This window comes from Dermacentor variabilis, chromosome 7 (genome assembly GCF_050947875.1).
Source record: "Dermacentor variabilis isolate Ectoservices chromosome 7, ASM5094787v1, whole genome shotgun sequence".
In the NCBI taxonomy this organism is placed as follows: domain Eukaryota; kingdom Metazoa; phylum Arthropoda; class Arachnida; order Ixodida; family Ixodidae; genus Dermacentor; species Dermacentor variabilis.
The window spans coordinates 171,998,424-172,017,521 of NC_134574.1; the positions used below are offsets into that span (position 1 = coordinate 171,998,424).

At 44.6% G+C, this 19,098-nt stretch overlaps 1 protein-coding gene across 2 annotated transcripts in view; it reads left to right on the plus strand.

Moving 5' to 3' along the window:
• The window catches only part of LOC142588493 (potassium channel subfamily K member 1-like), a 123,365-nt gene that overhangs the window by 85,019 nt on the left and 19,248 nt on the right, over window positions 1–19,098 (plus strand). For both annotated transcript variants that reach the window (XM_075700304.1, XM_075700305.1), the window contains exon 3: window positions 18,669–18,880. In XM_075700304.1, the coding sequence (XP_075556419.1) occupies window positions 18,669–18,880 (212 nt within the window). The remainder of the gene's footprint in view (window positions 1–18,668; window positions 18,881–19,098) is intronic.

Genomic DNA, 19,098 nt, shown 5'->3' on the forward strand with positions numbered 1-19,098 from the left:
TGGTGTAAATTTTCGACAGCAGCGTAATCGTGTACACAATTACGCCGCTACCGAAAATTTGCACCAGCAGCGAAGCACAATACAGTAGGTTACTGCAATTTTAGCTCTGTGTCTGTTTGGTTGAGCTCTATGCCACCAGGCGGCTGGCACTGCTCCGGCCGCTCACGTTTTACGCCCCCGACCATCCGGCAGTCCGCCCAAACTAACCCCTAACCCTTGTCATATATACACACGCTCTGAACCACTCCCCGATGTGGTGTGCCTAACAGCAGAAACCACAGCAGCAGCAGTGGGAAAGTTGAAGGAAGAGGCAAAGAAAGTTTCGCTTTAAAAATCAGGTGTCATGGTATTCAATGAAAAGAGCGAACAGACAGTGACAATACAGGGCTAGTAAATACCTCACGTAAAATCATGTACACGGTCGTCCACTTCCAATTTGAACACGGCTCCGGGCGGCCGGCGAGGCCGGTGCTCCGCGGAGCGTCGGCCTAGTGTTCCTGTATATGCTCCCGCAGGGAGCATATATATACAGGAACACTACGCCGGCCTAAAGCCCCTTGATAATTTGAAAGTAGCGACACTCTCCTCCTCACGGCGCTTTCCTGCTCGATTCTCCTCACCCGCCGGCTGCGCACGGCACGCTATTCCTCCTGGGCTCCCGCGGACGGGCCGCAGGATTCTATGGAGGCGTGTTCTTTTGGGCCAGTTGCGCGCCCCACTGGGGTTCAAAATTTTGATAAATGCTAATAACAGCATCGATAATGCTGAAGGCAACGTTTATGAGGAGGTTGGTTTTTTCTTAAAGCCGTATGAACGACGTATACCGATGTAAAGGGAGCTTTGGGGCGCGTTCTATGCTCCAGACAATTTTTCTGCCACGTGATCAGATGCTTTACTTCGTGCGTCTGATCTAGTATTGCTTGTGACACATCCCTTTGTGCGTGGTTTATTAAGCGAAAGCCTTAGACCTCTGTTTCAAGGTCCCGTTGTGAGCTACAGAAAATATCACGTGACCGAAGAAAGGCGGGAACCGAACCAAAGCATGTGCAGCCGCGCATAGGAGATGATTAATGATTAGCAAAGTAATGATGATTAGTGATTGGATTAAGATGAATTCGGGTGTATTAAGGAGCGTTAAGGTGGATTAAAGTTGATAAAAGTGGATTAAGGTGCATAAAGGAGGACAAGGTTGGATTAAGGTCGATGAAGGTGGATTAGGGTGGATGAAGGTGCGTTGAGGTGCATTAAGGACGATTATAGTGGATTAGGGTGGATTAAAGTGCATGAAGGAGGATGAGGGTGGATTAAGAAGGATCAAGGTGCATTATGGGTTATGGTGGGCTAAAGTGAATTAAAGTGAATGAAGGAGGATAAGGGTGGATTAAGGAGGATTAGGGTGGACTAACGTAAATGAATGTGGATTAAGGTGAATTAAGGACGATTATAGTGGATTAGGGTGGATTAAAGTGAATGAGGAAGCAGTAAGGTTGATTAAGGAGGATTAAAGTGCATTAAAGAGGGTTATAGTAGATTAAGGTCGATGAAGGTTGATTAGGGTGCATTAAGGAGGACTCTCGTGGATTATGGTGGAATAAAGTGAATGAAGGAGGATTAAGGTAGATTAATGTGGATTCGGCGGATTAATGTGCATTAGGAGGATTGTGGTAGTCTAATCGGTCTTAATACTCAATGAACCCTAATTCACCTTAGTCCACCCTAATCCAGCTTAATGCTCCTTAATCCACCTTAATCCAGCTTAGTACTCCCAATCCACCTTAATACAGCCTAATCAACGTACATCGCCCCTAATGCACCTTAGCCTACCATATACGGTCTTAATTCTCCTTTATCAATCCGCATCCATCATAATCCACCTTAATCCTCCATTCACCTTAATCCTTATTCATACACCTTAGTCCAACGTTATCCTGCCTAATAGTCCCAATCTACCTTAATACACCCTAATCCACCTTAATCTACACTAATCCAACCTAATCGGTCTTAATCCCACTTTATCAACCCTAATTCACCTTAATCCACATTAATGGACCTTAATCTTACTTTATCCACCATAATCCTCCCTAATCCTAGTTCATGCACCCTATTCCACCCTAATCAGTCCTAATACCCTTTCATCAACCCTTCACCGTAATCCACCATAATCCGCCTTAATCCTCCTCCACCCACCTTAATCTTTATTCATGCATCTTAATCCTTCTTAACGCACTCTAATCCACCTTTATCTTCTTTAATACTCTCTAATCACATTATTCCTCCCTAATCCACCTTATGTCAATCACTTATGATTCACTCATTGGGTAATATTACCCAATTAATGAATCATTAGTGAGAATGATATCATTCTCTTATACAGGGGTGGACGTGATTTGGGTCACCTCTGGCCTTCCTTGGGTCACGTTATACTTCCAGTTTACAACGCGACCTTGAAATATAGAGATCTAAAGGCTTTCGGCTTAAAACAAAAAAAAAACAACTCAATGTTGACTAGCTAACGTTTATCACCTGCAATATACGGGTATATTTGCCACTAATTTTTTCAGGGCGCAAAGCAGAATCTATAATGCTGCACTTCCGACTGAATAACCACAGTTAGCAACGTGCGAGTGTAATATTAAGCATACTGAGGACAACCGCAACAAAAGCGCTGGTGAGCAGGCCGGAAGAACGAAAAAGAAATGCAGAATTACGGGATGCTGTGCTACGAGCTCTAAGAAAGACACCTCAGCTCGCAAACAACGCTGTTCTTTGTCGGAATAAAGTTCTTTCGGCCAATGTCACGCAGCCACTGCTTCCTGCGCAAGCGGTCACGCTTTCCTTGTGGTATCATAAAAACGGCATAGCCATCTTGAGGCTTCTTGCTGCAGTTATATGTGCAACAGCCCGGCATAACGCTAGAACAGAGAGCAGGAAACACGGCGTACAACGTTCGCTACGCCGAGCTAAAGCGCCGAGCCAGCAGTGCTCAGGAGGAAAATGGCGCCAACGAAAAAGAAAAACACAAGCAAAACCCAAGATACGCGCGTTTCCAAGGGCAACGGCAGGTAGACCAATCGGCGTGCAGAAAAAACAGGGGCAAAACTGGTTACCGCGGGGGGAACGCACAAGGGGCAAGGAGGAGGTGAGGAGGTCGTGCGGTGGCGGTAGACTTCAAAGAGTGTCGTTACTTTCAAATTATCAAGGGACTTTACACCGGCCTCGCCGGCCGCCCGGAGCCGTGTTCAAATTGGAAGTGGACGACCGTGTACATACCTTGGTATATGGATAAATGAAGGCAATATATATATGGAAACAGAGGAAATGGCAATAACAGTAAAGGGGAAGAGAAATGCGACCATAATAAAACACATACAATAGGGGATACAATAGGCACGAGGTGTTCCGGGGTACGTGGAAAGGTGTAATGGTTCCAGGATTTAGATTTGGAAATGTGCTTGTTTGCTTGAAATCAGGGGTACAATCAGGACTTGATGTCAACCAAAGGTCAGTGGGACGTCACACATTGGGCGCTCACGGGATGACAACAAATGAACCTGTGCAGGGTGATATCGGCTGGGCAAGTTTTGAAGTGAGGGAAGCTCACTGTAAAATTAATTATGAAGAACGACAGAGGAATATGAAAGAAAGTAAATGGGCTGGGAGTGTGTTCAGCCATTTGTGCAGAATAAACATTGATTCACAGTGGAGGAAAAGAACTAGGAAGCTTTCCAGCAAGTATGCAGCCTTTATGGTGAGCAACAGCAACAAAGAACATCAAGCGCAAAGTCAGAGAGGCAGAGATAATCTCATGGGTGGCCGCAATGGAAAAGAAACCTGCCATGAGTAACTACTTAAGAGGAAAAAAAATCACGAAAGAAACAATTTATGGTAACTCAAAGGGAAGCTGATTATTTTTCGAAGCGAGATAAGGATGCCTCAGAAGTCGGAACATGCACTTATAAAGCAAGATATAAGAAGGAAGAAGCATGTGCTTGCTACGGTAAAGCTAGGGGAACGATAGAGCATGTTTTATTAGAATGCGAAGATAACTGCCCAGCGGTCGATTTAGGAATCACTGGCCTCTTTAAAGCCTTTTAGTTCAGCGAGAGCAGGGGGAAAGCAAATATGTCCGCAGCAGAGATTAGTAAGAGGCGATTGGAAGATTGGTGGAACAAAAGTAGGGAAACAACAAAAAACAATGGAGGCATACAAAAACAAAGTTCACAATAAGGGTTGATGTAGAAACTTTGGTTATAGGAATTCGAGGTGGGTTTTTTCTTCCTTTTCTTTTTTAACATAAGTAGAACATATGGCAATAAAACAACAAGAGCTTGGTGGGCCAACCCGCCGCCCCGTTCCAAAGGGGACGCTCATAATATCCATCCATCCAGATTTATCAATACATTCGTTATGGACAAATGGTGCAACGGAAGGTCCCCGGATTGATGTATGTGGATGACGTAGTGCTACTAGCGGACAATGCAAGAGATTTACAGACACTTGCGAATATGTGTGGCGACGTAGCAACGAATTTAGGCCTTAAGAGGAAGCTTTAGCACGAGTGCTGCTATATAAATACATGTAAAAGGAGAATTAGTTTTTCTCGACAACCACTGCACCAAGTTTGACGAGGTTTTGTTGCATTTAAAAAAAAAACTTAAAATCTAATGACTGTTGCTTTTGAATTTTTATGTAGGTCGTCAATTTCTTATTAAAAGTTTGCAAAAATTGAAAATTTTCAGAAAACAAAACTATCAGGTTTGCAACTCTGTAACTTAACAAGGAAACATTATATCTCAATTCTGTGAATTGAATCTGATAGTACATATAAAAAAGACAAAATTGATATGTTACATATGAATCTAAAAAAAATCAGCAATATGGAAATACAGCTTTTGCAGAACCTTTGTACACGAAGTAACAGATTCACATAAAATATAATTTGACATATTTAATTTGTCTGTATTGAATGATCTAATGGATGCTGTTGACAGAACCCTGATATGTGTTCTTGGTGCATAGCTATTACTTTATACTTTGAGCACCTATATTTTTCGAACTTTCGAATTCTTCAAAATTCTTTTATCAAAATGCAGGCCCTAAAATCGAAATTCCACTTCCAATAGACACTAGAATTTAACCATCTCTCTCAAATGCAACAAATTTTATTAGGATCAGTCCAGGACTTCTCAGAAAAGCGTTCTTGAGTTTTACATGTATTTGAATAGGCCGCATCGGAGTTGGGCCCGAGCTAAAGCTTTCTCTTAAGTTTAGCACAGAGAAATCTGCAATTATGATCTTCAATGAAGAGAAGAGTAATTACGCGGTGTCAATTCAACAGCAAGTCATACCCATAGTCAAGCAATATAAATAGCTTGGCATATACATAAACGAAGGAAAGACTTACTCGAACACCCGTCAAGATAATTTGAAAATAAAGGGTAAGCAGAATGTAGCAATAATTAAATGTAGAGCACTTTGGGGCTACAATAAATATGAGATGGTGCTTGGAATCTGAAAAGGAGTAATGGTGCCAGCGCTAACATTTGCAAATGCCATTCTGCGCTTAAAATCGGATATCTTGTCTAGGCTGGAAGTTCACCAAAGATTAGTGGGCCGGTTGGATTTTGGAGCCCATAGCAAAACCACAAATGAGGTAGTGCAAGGTGGCATCGGTTGGACCTCGTTTGAAGTCAGAGAAGCGCAGAGGAAAATTAGTTTTGAAAACTCAGAAACAAGGATCAAAATGAATGGGTGGCTGAAGTGCACAAGAATCGGTACCTGCAAAACGTGGACACAGAAAGGAAGAAGAGGTCAAGAAAGCTGGCAACCAAGTACCGTATTTACACGATTGTAAGTCGACCCCTTTTTTAAAATTTGAAAGTCTGAAGTTGGGGGGTCGACTTACAACCGAAACCAAAACATGGCCCCGCCAAAAAAAGCCATACCAACGAGAGCTACAATGTAGTTACAATTTTATGTTTGCTCTATGGCCCTACCCGTATCTTTTCGCTATCCCGCGTGTTTGTTCGCTTTTCGGAAGGGTTTTTCAACATTTTTGAGAGTCTTACAGTGCATGCAATACTCAAGGGGGGGGGGGGGGGGGGGTGTCGATAGTTAATAAAAGCGCCGCTGTTCCCATTTGCGGCGGCACCCTCAGAACGGCGGCGCTTGCGGGCAGGGTTGCCGTTGGTGGCTACTTTGCGCCAAATTGGCTACTTTTCGACCCCGTCTGGCGATGAAAATTTCACGTTGGCTCCTTGGCTACTTTCTGGCTACTTTGAACTTCTATTTTGGCGCATTCACTAGCCATTTTTTTTTGCAATTGCATATACCATAGCAAGCAAGAACAAAGAAGAACAATTATTTTTAAAGCTTTGCTCTCCTCATGGCTGTTCCGGTCGCCTTGACGCGCGCGCGCCATAGCGCGCGCGTCCTGTACGCATATATTCTCTCCGCCGGCGGTGCGCACATAGAGACCAACTAGCAGACGCGGGTGCGCAGACGCACGGACTCTGGGTGATGGGCGCACGTCGAAGCAAAGCCCGTGAGGACGTTGCGCACCATCTGGAGAAAATAACGCTAATTCTAGCGCACGGCGAAGCAAAGGCCGCAAGGACGCTGCGCTCCATCTGGAGAAAATAACACTAATCTAGAGTACTTTCTCCGTTAGGGTCATGCATCCGAAACCATGCGTTTAGGTGCAGCCGTGTGCACGGCATGACACCAGAGAGGAACGAGCAGTACAGGTGAAATAACACTTGTGTACCCCAAGGCGACAAAGCTTCTGTTTTTGTGCCTTCGGCTTGCCGACACCGGCGTCTACCATGGGAAAAGACGCAAGAGCAAAGCGCACGTTTCGAGAAGAATGGAGAAAGGACAAGAAACTGAGCGGTAAGCAAAACGGAAGCTATTCTTTAGGCGTTTAGTCGCATGCCGCTTAGTATCTAATATGCATATTACCATGCGTTACAGGATGGATTTCGTCACGTGACGGCGGAACGACTGCTCACTGCAAGTACTGCAATTGCAACATTCGACCCCACTACAGTGATCTGTTGAAGCACGCAGAAACCAAAAAGCACCGCGAGTGCGCAGTAATCCCAAGTTCGCAACAAAAACTGCCGCAGCTTCTAGCGTCTTCGAGTCGAACGTACTATGAAAAGGCTCGCCGAGAGTTAAGGATCGCCTTGTACACTGCAGTGCACACTTCCATAAATGCTGTCGACGAACTTGGTGAGATTCTGCATTCCGAATTCAATGATTTTGATCTGCACAGAACGAAGTGCACGGCTATAATTACGAATGTTCTCTTCCCGTACTTCACGGAAAACATGGACAAACAACTGAACGGCTCCAGCTATTCTCTAATGGTGGATGAATCAACCGATGTATCCACGACAAAGCAACTTTGCATGGTTGTGCGGTTTCTGAGTTTAGAAGAAAACAGGATTGCAACCACCCTTCTTGATCTCGTAGAGCTGTCTGATGGAACGGCAGAAACGCTTCACGACACGGTATTGAAGACGTTGGGCAAGCACGGCCTATCGATCAAGAACTGTCTCGGACTCTGCACCGATGGTGCAAATGCCATGTGCGGCAAACACAATTCTCTGTTCAGTCGTCTTAGTGAGGACAACAAAGACTTGATTCTGATCAAATGCTCTTGCCACAGCCTGGACCTTATGGCATCCAAGTCGATGGAGGCGATTCCTTCTGCGGTTGAGCACTTAGTGCGAGAAACCTACAACTACTTTGCACACAGCAGCTGCCGGCAAGATGCTTATAAGAGACTGTATGCCAGTATGACAGTGGAAGATGAAAGTGCAAATCCACCGCCCAAGATTCTGTCGCTTTCGCAGACGAGATGGCTTGCTATTGCAGACTCTACAGAAAGAATTTTGGCGCAGTACCAGTCTCTCGAAGAGTTTTTTGAGAAAGCAGAAGATCGCAGCTACAACGTGCGCATTTTACGAGAGATGTATCGAGACAGAAAAAATTATGTTTACCTCGTGTTTCTTGCCTCAGTTCTCCGTAACGTTAGGCTAGTGAACAAAATGTTCCAAACAAACACAACTGACCCACTGGTTGTCTTCCAAGAGCTAGAAAATTTGTATTTGGAAATTCTTAGGCGGATTTTGAATCCATCAGTTTTGAGGCACAACACAACGGCAAGTCTGCTGTCGCTAGACCTGGCAAAAATGAAGTCGATTTTCCTGCAACCAGAGGTAGTGGACCTAGGTGACGTCTTCAGAGAGAAGATTTCACTAGTCCCTATTGAAGACCAACGGGCCGTGAGGGAGCGCTGTTTCCAATTCTTGAGGCAAATGGCGATGGGACTGCAGCAGCGACTTCCAAATGCCTCCTCTGCACTTCGAAGACTGTGTGCCATAAATCCCGATGGCATAGAAAGTGCTAAGAGCCGTGAATGCATAATGAAGCTACCGTCGCATTTTTTTGGATGTTCCTCAATCGAACTGGAGTCTGAAATACGCCAGCTGCAGAGTGTTAGCGGTGCACTTGATCGCGCATCATGTTTGACTTTCTGGCACGCAGCGGCATCGTACAAGGACCCTTGCGGCGAATGCCCTTTTCAACACCTGGCGCAAGGAGCACTGAAAATTTTGACCCTTCCAATTTCTAACGCTGATGCAGAGCGCGTGTTCTCTTGCGTGAACTTGACGAAAACAGAGATCCGTAACAAAATGAAGCTGGACTTGCTCATGGCGATTCTGCGAATCAAATTTGGGCTACGACTTCAAGAAAAAACAGCATCATCGTTTGACGTTCCTGCTGAGTTGTTGAATAGAATGTGCCAAAATTACTCCGGCATGAACACTATCTACTCTAGATAAACTACGCGGACTGAACTTTTATTTATTTGCAACGTACCTGATGCTTGAAGGCCAAGCAAGAGAACCAAATTTCCTTGCTCTTTATTTACTCTGTGTCCTTGTGTTGATTCAAAATGATATTATTTATTGTTCATTAATAAAAGTTGCTTATAATAATGGCACTTTTCTACTTGGCTACAAATTTGGCGCCAAGACCAGGTGGCGTGGCTACTTTTGGCTACTTTTAGCCTCAGTTCTGGCTCTTTTTGAAAAATTCCCAACGGCAACCCTGCTTGCGGGGAGTATCGGTAGTTCATGGAAGAGCAGACACCGCTCGCAGGTTTCTTTCTCTGTTTAAAGGCATTGGTATTGGTTTGACTAACTTCTTGACGCGCTCCACTTCGGCTACGTGCTACTTCTACGCTTCCCCAGTCGTCATGAGCATAGAGAAAGAAATTCAACAAGAGGGGACACTCTTCAAAAACTGGCAACAGGAAAGACGTCACGCCTAGTTTCAACAACATCCGTTAGTTGACGCGAGCATCAGAAAAAAAAAGAATGTGAAATAAACTTCCAGACAACGTTTTATTTTTTTTATTTTTTCCCACTAAAAGTGAAAAAGTTTTGCGTGTCAATGAACTTAATTTTTGCAACTTTTTGTTGCGTTGCCTAGCAACAAGCTAGCGGCACGCCAGACGCGCGTGCATACGTCATGCGCCAGACAAGCCGCAGGAGTGAGCGAGGCCGGCCGTACGTGCGAAGCTCGCGTGCTCGGCGACCCGTCTGTTTTGGATATAGCCCATGTTTTTGGGCTCCCGGCCTTCTCTATGGTTTTCTTGCGTATCGTCTGCATTTCGACACGGCACCACTGCACTACTGGACTACGGCAAGGTGAGAAATTGTGTTTGACAGTGTGCGGCGCATTTTAAGCACATTTAGGCTTAGTTCGAGTGGCGCAGTTAGCGAAAAACAGCTCCGCCGTCCTGGCGCAGTTAATTTGAGTTAATGCCTCGTCCTGGGAGATGTTTGCGACGCTTTCTATGAGCCCCAACATTACTGTAACTTATTTCGGTAGGTTTTGGGCACGCTTGCCGCGCCCGGCTTATTGACGCAGTAAGCGAAAACCGGCTCGGCCGTGTGAGGCATCTGCGCGTTTAGTACATGCGTGTACTGCGTCGTAGCGCCTAAGACAGACAAGTTTTCGCACATTCTGTGGCCCCCAACATTATTGTAACTAGCGTCGTTATATTTGGGGTAGTTTAGAAGCACGGTTGCCGCGCCCGGCTTATTGACGCAGTTAGCGAAAAGCAGCTCGGCTGTGTGCCGCAGTTTCGCGTGTACTGAATCTTACTGGTAGAAGTTCGTGACGCATTCTCTGACCCGAAAAAGTATTGTAATTTATCTGGTAACTTTTTGGGATATCTTAAGGCTTGCTCGCCGCGCCTGGGGTTGTGAAGATGTTAGCAAAAAAGCAAGCCGGCCATAGTGAGTTAGTTTTGCGTGTACTGAATTTTAGTGGGACAAGTTTGTGACGCATTTTATAGCCCTGCAACAAGATATACCTTATTTCGGTACTCACGCTTCTCGAAAACGCGACGAGCGATTGCCGAGAGTGACAACACGGGAGTGTTGCATGCGCCGGCAGGACGCGTAAAAGATAACACGGAGGAGCTCAAGAACATGACATTTACGTATTATGAGCGACTGAAAACAGGCTTTGCACCCACGAGTCTGACTTGAGTGCGATTAGAAGGCATTCTGCGAGCGTGTAACATGGTCTGGCTGAGCCTGTGTGTGTACTTCGCGTACCATCGTGTCGACTGAGGCCAAGTTGTTTTGGAAACGCGCAGTCACCCGTGTATTTGTGCACTTAAAGTGCAGGAAATAATGCCAGGGAAAGGAGGGGTGCTTGAAAAGCGGATGTTCAGATTTTATGGCATTGTTTCGGAGGAGTCTTTGCTGCGAAATGTACGTAAAAGTGAATTTATTTGTAATGCCGCTCATTCACCACTTACGCACGTTTCGCCTCTACACGAAATACTCCTGTTAGGTCAATATGCCAAAATGATACATGCTTGTAATTTACTTTCAGCTGATGGGATCCGGTGGAGCATCGTACGGCAACGACTGCTGCTTACCTGGTGCCACAACTTTCGATGAATGCAGAAGCCCGGAACGAGCATTTATATAGAGCAAAATAAACATTTCATCATTTCAGAAGACGTCTTTCGTTTTCTTTATGAAATTGCACCTGACAGATTCGGTGCAGTCTTGTAAAGGTCAATCGCAATCATTTCTACGTAATAATGAAGAGATTCCACGCCAAGGCCACGCGAGGTTCAGCAGAAGCGAAAAAAAAAAAATGCCGCGCCGAGCAGCGGAGCCGGCGCGGCGTGTACCAACTGGTGTTCAAAACGCGCGCGCCCAAAACCGAAACCGGAAGGAGTCAACAACATCCGCTTGGTGTGCTACAGTCAATTCGGCCGCTGGGCTCTATGGGAGTGTCCGCTCTTGTTGAAATTTCTTTCTCTATGTCATGAGTGCTGCAGGCCCACTAATCTTTCGGCACTCGTTCACAGCAGCGTTCAAGAGGGCTGCCATCCTTTACGCCGAAGAAACAAATCACTGCGCAGCGGGCCGCAATTTCGATGTTTCTAAACGGGTGGTGCGAGAGTGGCGACTGCAGCGAAGCAAAATTTTCACCTATGTGACGGCAAGTGAGAAATTTCCCACGTGCCGAAGTATGGACGCTTTCCGGAGCTGTAGGCTAAGCTTGCGGCGTACGTCGCTGAAATGCATGATCGGTCCCTGCCAGTGAAGTGCGACGTGGTCATGAAATAAGCCCGGACCTCCGCCTTAATTTTAAGGTTCTGCTCCGCCGTGAGTACAACGAGTGGCTGGCGGCAGAAGACTGCGAAATTACGCCAACCGGACCTGTCAAAAGAGCCTCCCTGACGGCTGCGTGTGGTTGGGTGCATTTGGCGTGGGCTGCTGTTCTGCAAGATGTCCTGGTGCGGTCGTTTACCAAATTTGAAATTTCGCTGAACCACGACGCGCTGTGGGACCGCAGCAACGATGACGATGGCAGCACTAGTGAAGACGAGTAGTCCAATTACATACTAATAAATTTTCGTTATCGAATGCGCCCTCGGTTTTTTTTTTTTTTCGGTCAAGCGATATGGGGGGGTCGACTTACATTCGAGTCGACTTACAATCGTGTAAATACGGTACAAGGTAATTGAAAGTGTAAATAGACAACCGGGAGTCATCAGAATGAAAGTGAGAGAAACCAAGACAGTGAATTGGCTGTAGCGAATGGGTGTCGCCAGAATATCCTCTTGACTACTGTTATTATCCGTGACTCCCCGCAAAAGCATTGCAGAAACTGCAACGCTTACGTTTTTACTAACATTCAACCGTCCAGAGGGAAATCATATAGAATGGTAGAGCAACAGAAAGCTGCATCGGGAGTTTTTCGTGTTGCCCTACAATTTTCTCATCGACACTTATCATTGAATTATAGTATTTGGGAAGTTGAATAATTAAGACTAATTAGGTAATTAGACAGAATGCAAAAAATAAACTGATTAGCTCCATGTAACGGCAAATACCATTACCTTGGTTCTGTGCAGCTTGGTGGCATTTGCATATATTTTACATTTTGGTGCGTGATAGTTGGGACATTCTGTATATATCACACATGTTACTGTAACTGGCCTGTACGAGCTTCTCTTATCCTCATGACCTTTGCCGTTGTAGATGAAGTTCATCTTGCTTTCACGCCATCCAACAGGAATTTTCTTCGTTCTAATCACTTGCTCAATGGCATTAGTCAGCAGGGCCCTTGCTCTTTGGGCTGTAGTTTCTAATTAGCTGTTTTGTGGTTTCATCGGGTCCTGCGGCAGTGTTATTAAGGACATTTTCTTCTGCTTTTTCCAGTAGAAGTTTTCTATGCTACATTTTGACCTCTCAGGCTTCTCTGTTATTGCTAGGTATGTTTGGGTCTGAACTACGCTTTCTTGGATGGGTGAATGGGTGGGTGTGCTTTTTGAAACAGGGTGGTGGGTTGCACCACCAAGCTCTTGTTCTTATTTTGCCTAATGTCCTACCTATATTTTGAGAAAGCACACACACAAAAAATTCCCTGCATGAAACTTTTTGACTAATTACTGGGAACTCTATTTTTGTACACCTTCGGTCTATGCGTATGCCTCTGTTGTTTGTGGCCTCCCTTGTTACATCTCAAAATCACAAAGGTGTTAATTGGACGTTTGCCACGTGTCGAACCACCACCCCTCCTATCCAGGCGTCAACGCAGCATGCACACCGACTGTTAAAGGGTCCCATGAAAGGCGCTCACCCCACCATTACCTGGAAGCCTGAGCAAAGGATGAAAAGGAGGGGGATAACGACGACGAATTGGATGTCGCCGATTGCTTTCTTGCCACAGATTCTAAGCCAGTCTCTTCGGAGGCAGAGTTACGGCTGGTTTTTGCGAGCATGGGTGCGGTATCGCCACGAAATCCAGCAGTGCGATTTGTTGCTGGACAGTCCAGATTCCCTACTCCACTTGCCTAAAGATAACGACAGGATTAACAGCAGAGACTTTTAGAGAGTGAGGACAGAGGGTCCTAATGTTAACTGAGACGTTTAACTTGCTCCTTCATGGAGTGGGCTTCTGTACTGGAGCAGTCTGACTAAGCTAATAAACCATTTTCCTTCATTTTCTACAACCTGATATAGTAGTCGATGGGCTTGGTGGATGCCATGCTCTGAACGCCACTCTAGCCACAACACCCTACTTTTCCGCCACCAATCATCCAACTGCCTCTTATTAATCTCTATTGCGGACATGTTTAGTTTCCCCTGCTCTTGCTGAACCTAAGGGCTTCAAGGAGACCAGGGGAGCCTAAACCGACAACTGGGCAGATATCTTTACATTCTAATAAAACATGTTCAACCGTTTCCCTATCGCTTTACCGCAGCAATCACACGCCTCTTCCTTGGTGTACCTCGCTTTACAGCTACGTGTTCTAAGGCATCCTGATCTCACTTCGTAAAGTAAGGAGCTTCCCTTTGAGTTATTATAAATTGTTTCTTTCCCGATTTCGTTTTTTTATTTGAGGTAGTTACTCATAGCAGGTTTATTTTCCATTGCCGCCACCCATGAGATTGTCTCAGCCTCTCACAATTTGCGTTTGACATTTTTTGTTGCCATGTTGCTCACCGTACCGGTCGCATACTTGCTGATAAGCTTCCTAGTTCTTTTCCTCCACTGTGAGTGAATATTTTTTCCTGTACAAATATCTGAACACTCTCGCAACACATTTACTTTCTTCCATATTCCTCAGTCGTTCTTCAATATCAATTTTACTCTAGCATCCATCACTTCAAAACTTGTCTAGTCCATATCGCACTGCACAGCTTCATTAGTAGTCTTGCAGTGAGTGCCCAATGCGAGGCATCCCGCTGAACTATGGTTGCGATCGAGCCCAGGTTGTCTCCCTGACTACAAATACCAACTGCATTTCCATATGTAGATACTGGAACCATTGCACCTTTACACAAACGCCAGAACACCTCATACCTATTGTACCCTCATAGTGCTCTATGTTGCATTATGGCCACATTTCTTTTCCCTTTTGTTATTATTGATTTTTCCTGTGTCTCCAGATATCTATAGCCTTCGTTTATCCATACACTAAGATATTTATATTCTTCTACCAGAGTTTTTTCCTGGCACTGTATGAACATGGTCTGTTCACTGTTTTCATTTAATACTATAAAACTTTATTTTTAACACTAAATTTTAATCCTTAATTCTCACCTTCTTGTCCACAGATATCAGCTAGACGTTGCATATCACCTTGCTTGCCAACAAGCAACACAATGTTGTCCGCACAAAGCAAACCTGGAAGCTGCTGCTCTACTACTGTACCTGCCTGTTTGTATGAGCCATTAAACTCAATATTGCTTCCCTCTAGCGCCTTTCCATCCTCACCATGTACATCATAAACAGCAGCGGGGACAGAGGGAACCCCTGTTACATCCCTTGTCGATATCAAATTTCTCCTCGCTCCTCATCCCTTCCTATTCGACCCAAACGGTATTTTCTTTATAAATATGCCTCAAAATCTGCATACAGTCGGTGCCTACACCTTTGCCTTCCAGAATATCTCACAGAATGTTGCGGTCTACTTTGTCATATGCTCCGGTAATCTCTAAAAAAGCCACATATGTAACGGTCTCCTTTCTTCTCCGGATATTCGGGAGTTCTCCCAATATGCCATTTTGCTGGGCCCATGCTTGCAGTTTTAATTTAATTGCCTGCATTGCTAACCTAGTATATTACCGATGTGGTGGTCAACGGCCTGTATGAGTGAATTTTTCCCCTCGTTACCTTTATAAATTAAATCCATTCTAATTTGTCGCCAAATGTCTGGTATTCACCTACCTTGTAAGCCTTCTTCTACTGCTTTCAATGGAGCTTCCTTACTTTTTGGTCCTAGCTCATTAATGAGCCTAACGAGAACGTCGTCTAAACCTGTGGCTGTGCGTCTTGGAATTTTCTTTTCAGCTTTCTTCCAGTTGAAATTTCTCAGCACCAGCTTCTTTCCTGTCTGGTTCTCGTTCATGCTCTTTTGTTCCTCAGAAATAACCACTTCGTCATTGCCTTGAAATGATTCGGCTGTTATTTTTCAAAGGTAATTTATGCTGCAAATTAATTTATGTAATTCTTTGCCTCTGTTAAAATTTAGTCACTGTTGGAAGCAGTAATTTTTACTTAAGCCGTAAATTATTTTATAACGATTGTTGAAAATTGCAAATCTTCAGAAAACGAAACTATGAAGTTTAAAACTGTAATTCAGCAAGTAAAAACTATATTTTAATTTTGTAAAATGCATCTAATAGTACATAAACGGACAACCACGACTTTTGAAAAACCCTCGTAAACATTGTAACAAATTCAAGTGATCGAGATATAAATGAATATATCAAATTCGTCTGCTTTGGATGTTCTGACGGATGCAGTTTACAAAACTGTAATATCTATTTTTGGTGCAGAGTTACAGATTCATAAATCTCGTTTTCTTTTTCAACCTTATGCCTTTTCGGCAGTACTTGTAAAAAAAATCAAAGCTATAAATCAAGACTTAACTTCCAACAGTCTTTAGAATTTAACTTTTTTCTTCACACTGATTGTCATTAAAATAGGCCCAGGTGTTATTTCAGAAAAGGGTTTGTACGTATTACATGTATTCTAAGCAGGCTTCGTCAGAGTTGGGGCCGAGCTAAAGCTTCCTCTTAAAGGGCCCCTAAAACGGTTCTGACAAATTTTGTAGACGCGTAGGGTACAACTTCAGTAAAACATTAACACCACAATTTAAGTGAAGCGTTACGTATTAATGGAGCTACAAGCAATTACAAGTTACCCTCCTCCCTAGCCATGCTTTTCCTCCTCAACTCGTTCGCCGAGCGATCGGGACTAATCCAACGCCAAGCTAGGGAGCCACCCTAGCCAAGCTCTGCCTTCACTGGTTCTGTGTCATGATGCGACGTCACATCGTCCACTTCCGGTTGTTTTGGAGCCCCCCCCCTCCCTCCTCCCCCTGCGCGAAACTTCTCCGTTAGCCGCTTGGCCGTCGACCCCAAGCGAGAGCTATCGAAGCAACGTGCGTTGCGAGCATTCTGTCGCAGCGCCGAACGTGTATGGTATTCCGGTAACCGCATATTAGCTGAACCTTTCGACGAAACGGTGGAGGCATAAACTCAAGCTGATGAAGGAACTTTAGCGTAGACGTACGTGAGCTGCCTGATCGGTCTCCACGTTCCAGCTACCCATTGGCGCAGAGCTTAACCAGCTAAAGAAAGAGCTAATATTGCTCTAACCAAGTGTAAAACATTTTAAACATTAACAAAAACAATGTTAACGATTACACTCCTGTGAAAAATTTACACCAGCAGCAAAGAAGGATACATTTTGTTACTATACTACCGTGTCTGGTTGAGCTCTATGCCACCAGGTGGCTGCACCGTGCAGACCATTCACGTTTGCGCTTCTGTTCATACCATGAAACGAAACGCAAGGGGACACGGCCAAGCCCTGTTCCCTTTGCGCTTGCATTTACTCTAATACCGGACTCGCGAAACGCTATTGCGTTAGTAATCTTCCGGTGTAAAGCGACGGCCGCAATCGCGCAAATCCTGGCGCCGATCGGATAGCGGCAGTCCTATGCGCTGCAGCCAGTCCGCTCGTCAACTGGCTTGCAGAGGGACACGATGTCGCAGCTTGACATATTGCCAGTCGCTACGTTTGCAGTCCACAACGCAACAAAGTCGAATCGTAGTGCTCGCGAAAAGACAGACCGACACTGACGGCGGAGCTCTCGTCAAAGACGGAGCACGTTGTAACACAAGCAGACGACACTTGCTGTGCGTCGGAAGTGCTTAAGTGTACTGAAAAATTGTTCTTGTGCATTCCCTTTATGTTACTTTTTTAATAAAAACAAGTTAACTAACATTCCAACTATTACGAACATCATTTGTTTGCCATAAAGTTGGAAAAATTATTGATCATGCGTTCTGGTCAGCCAATCAGATAGCTCGCCCCACTGACGTCATATGGGTAATTTGCGTCATATGGCTAGGGGCGCCTTGAAATTCCGCCGCGCAGTGTGCTGCGATCGGCAGCGATGTGCATTTTTAAAACTTTATACTAAATTACACACTTTACACAGAGCACTTAGATGCGTCAATTAGTGATCAGAAGGACCTACTCTAATGACTTGGTACGTTTATAGAACATCATCAAAATCATTTCAGGGTCACTTTGATACTTGCATGCCACAAAGCCCTCAGATTCGGTTTCGTTTTCCATTAGAATTATGTATACTGAAGTCATCACGCCAAAGTTTGGAGCATGGGAGCAGAACCCAGAAACATTTTGGCATTCGCCCCGACTCGCTCGGTCCTCTGCTAGGTTGCACTGCTGCTACACGTGCAGCAAAGCAACTTGTAAGCTGCACAACTCACGTGCGTGCAGTGAAACTGACATAACATGTTGCTGGAGCAGAATTGAAGATAACCTTTTATTGTAATATTGCTATTCTTTACAGCCACCAAAGAAGTGGAGAATAAAAATATCCTCTTTACTTTTATGTGTCATTTTGATGCATATCAGTATTTCTGTGCGTCACCAAAAAGAGAAATAATGCTAGCCATTGCCTAAATTTCCCCCACAGAATTTTATGCACGAGGAAGATATCTTCAGGTTATTTCTGAGGTAGACCCATTTTCATATCAGACCACGCTGATTAACTAGCATCAGAAGTATTGCATTTGGATGCACTCATTCAATGCACACAGATGCGCAAGGCACCAAGTGGCACCGATAAAGGGCAGGGAGGGCATATAACGTATTGAGTGCATAGTCAACACACACTTTTAAGACCAAACAAACCGAATGTTGTAACTGGTAGCTTACCTACTACTCATTATCACACCGTCAGCTATGGCACAGGATGAAATTTTAGCACTCTTTAAATGCATTCACTGAGTACTTGAATGTGCACTTTTTTCTTAAATGCACTGAAATGAGCACACCATTCTAAACTAAATGTAAAACATACTAAGTGAAGATTCACTATGTTGAGCACACATATGCAGTTGCTATTTTTGGATGCAGAATTGCACGCAATGTAATGCTTATAGAGCTTACTTAGTTCCATGGTGTTCCGTGATCATGAGAGTTGTGGCTAACATTTTATTGAAATTGATTTAGCTGCCCAGAGCATGGACAAAATTGCTTATGGGTGTCAATATGTTGCCATGGTGCAGGCTACGGCAACATCACGCCACTGTCCACGGGTGGCAAGATCTTCTGCATCGTGTATGGGCTGATAGGGATCCCGCTGACCCTGATCCTGCTGTCGGCTTTCGTCGAGCGACTCCTAATCCCTGTCACCTACATGCTGCAGTTTCTCAACTCGCGCCTTGGGCACCTCTACCAGGCATTCAATATCCGTGTCCTCCACCTCTTCATTGTCGGTGTATGAACACTTTCCTATTTCCTGCAGCGGTGCCTTGTGCCGCTGCAACTCTTAGTTATCAACTAAGACTCATCAGAGGTCAACAACAGTTGAAACTTTCCACACAGACTGATAACTGCAATTTTTGTTGCACAAAACAATGCAAAAGATGTGGTATAGTGAGCAGGCAACAAAAGAGCCAAGCACTTGTGTTGTCTACCCACTCCTCTGTATCTTAT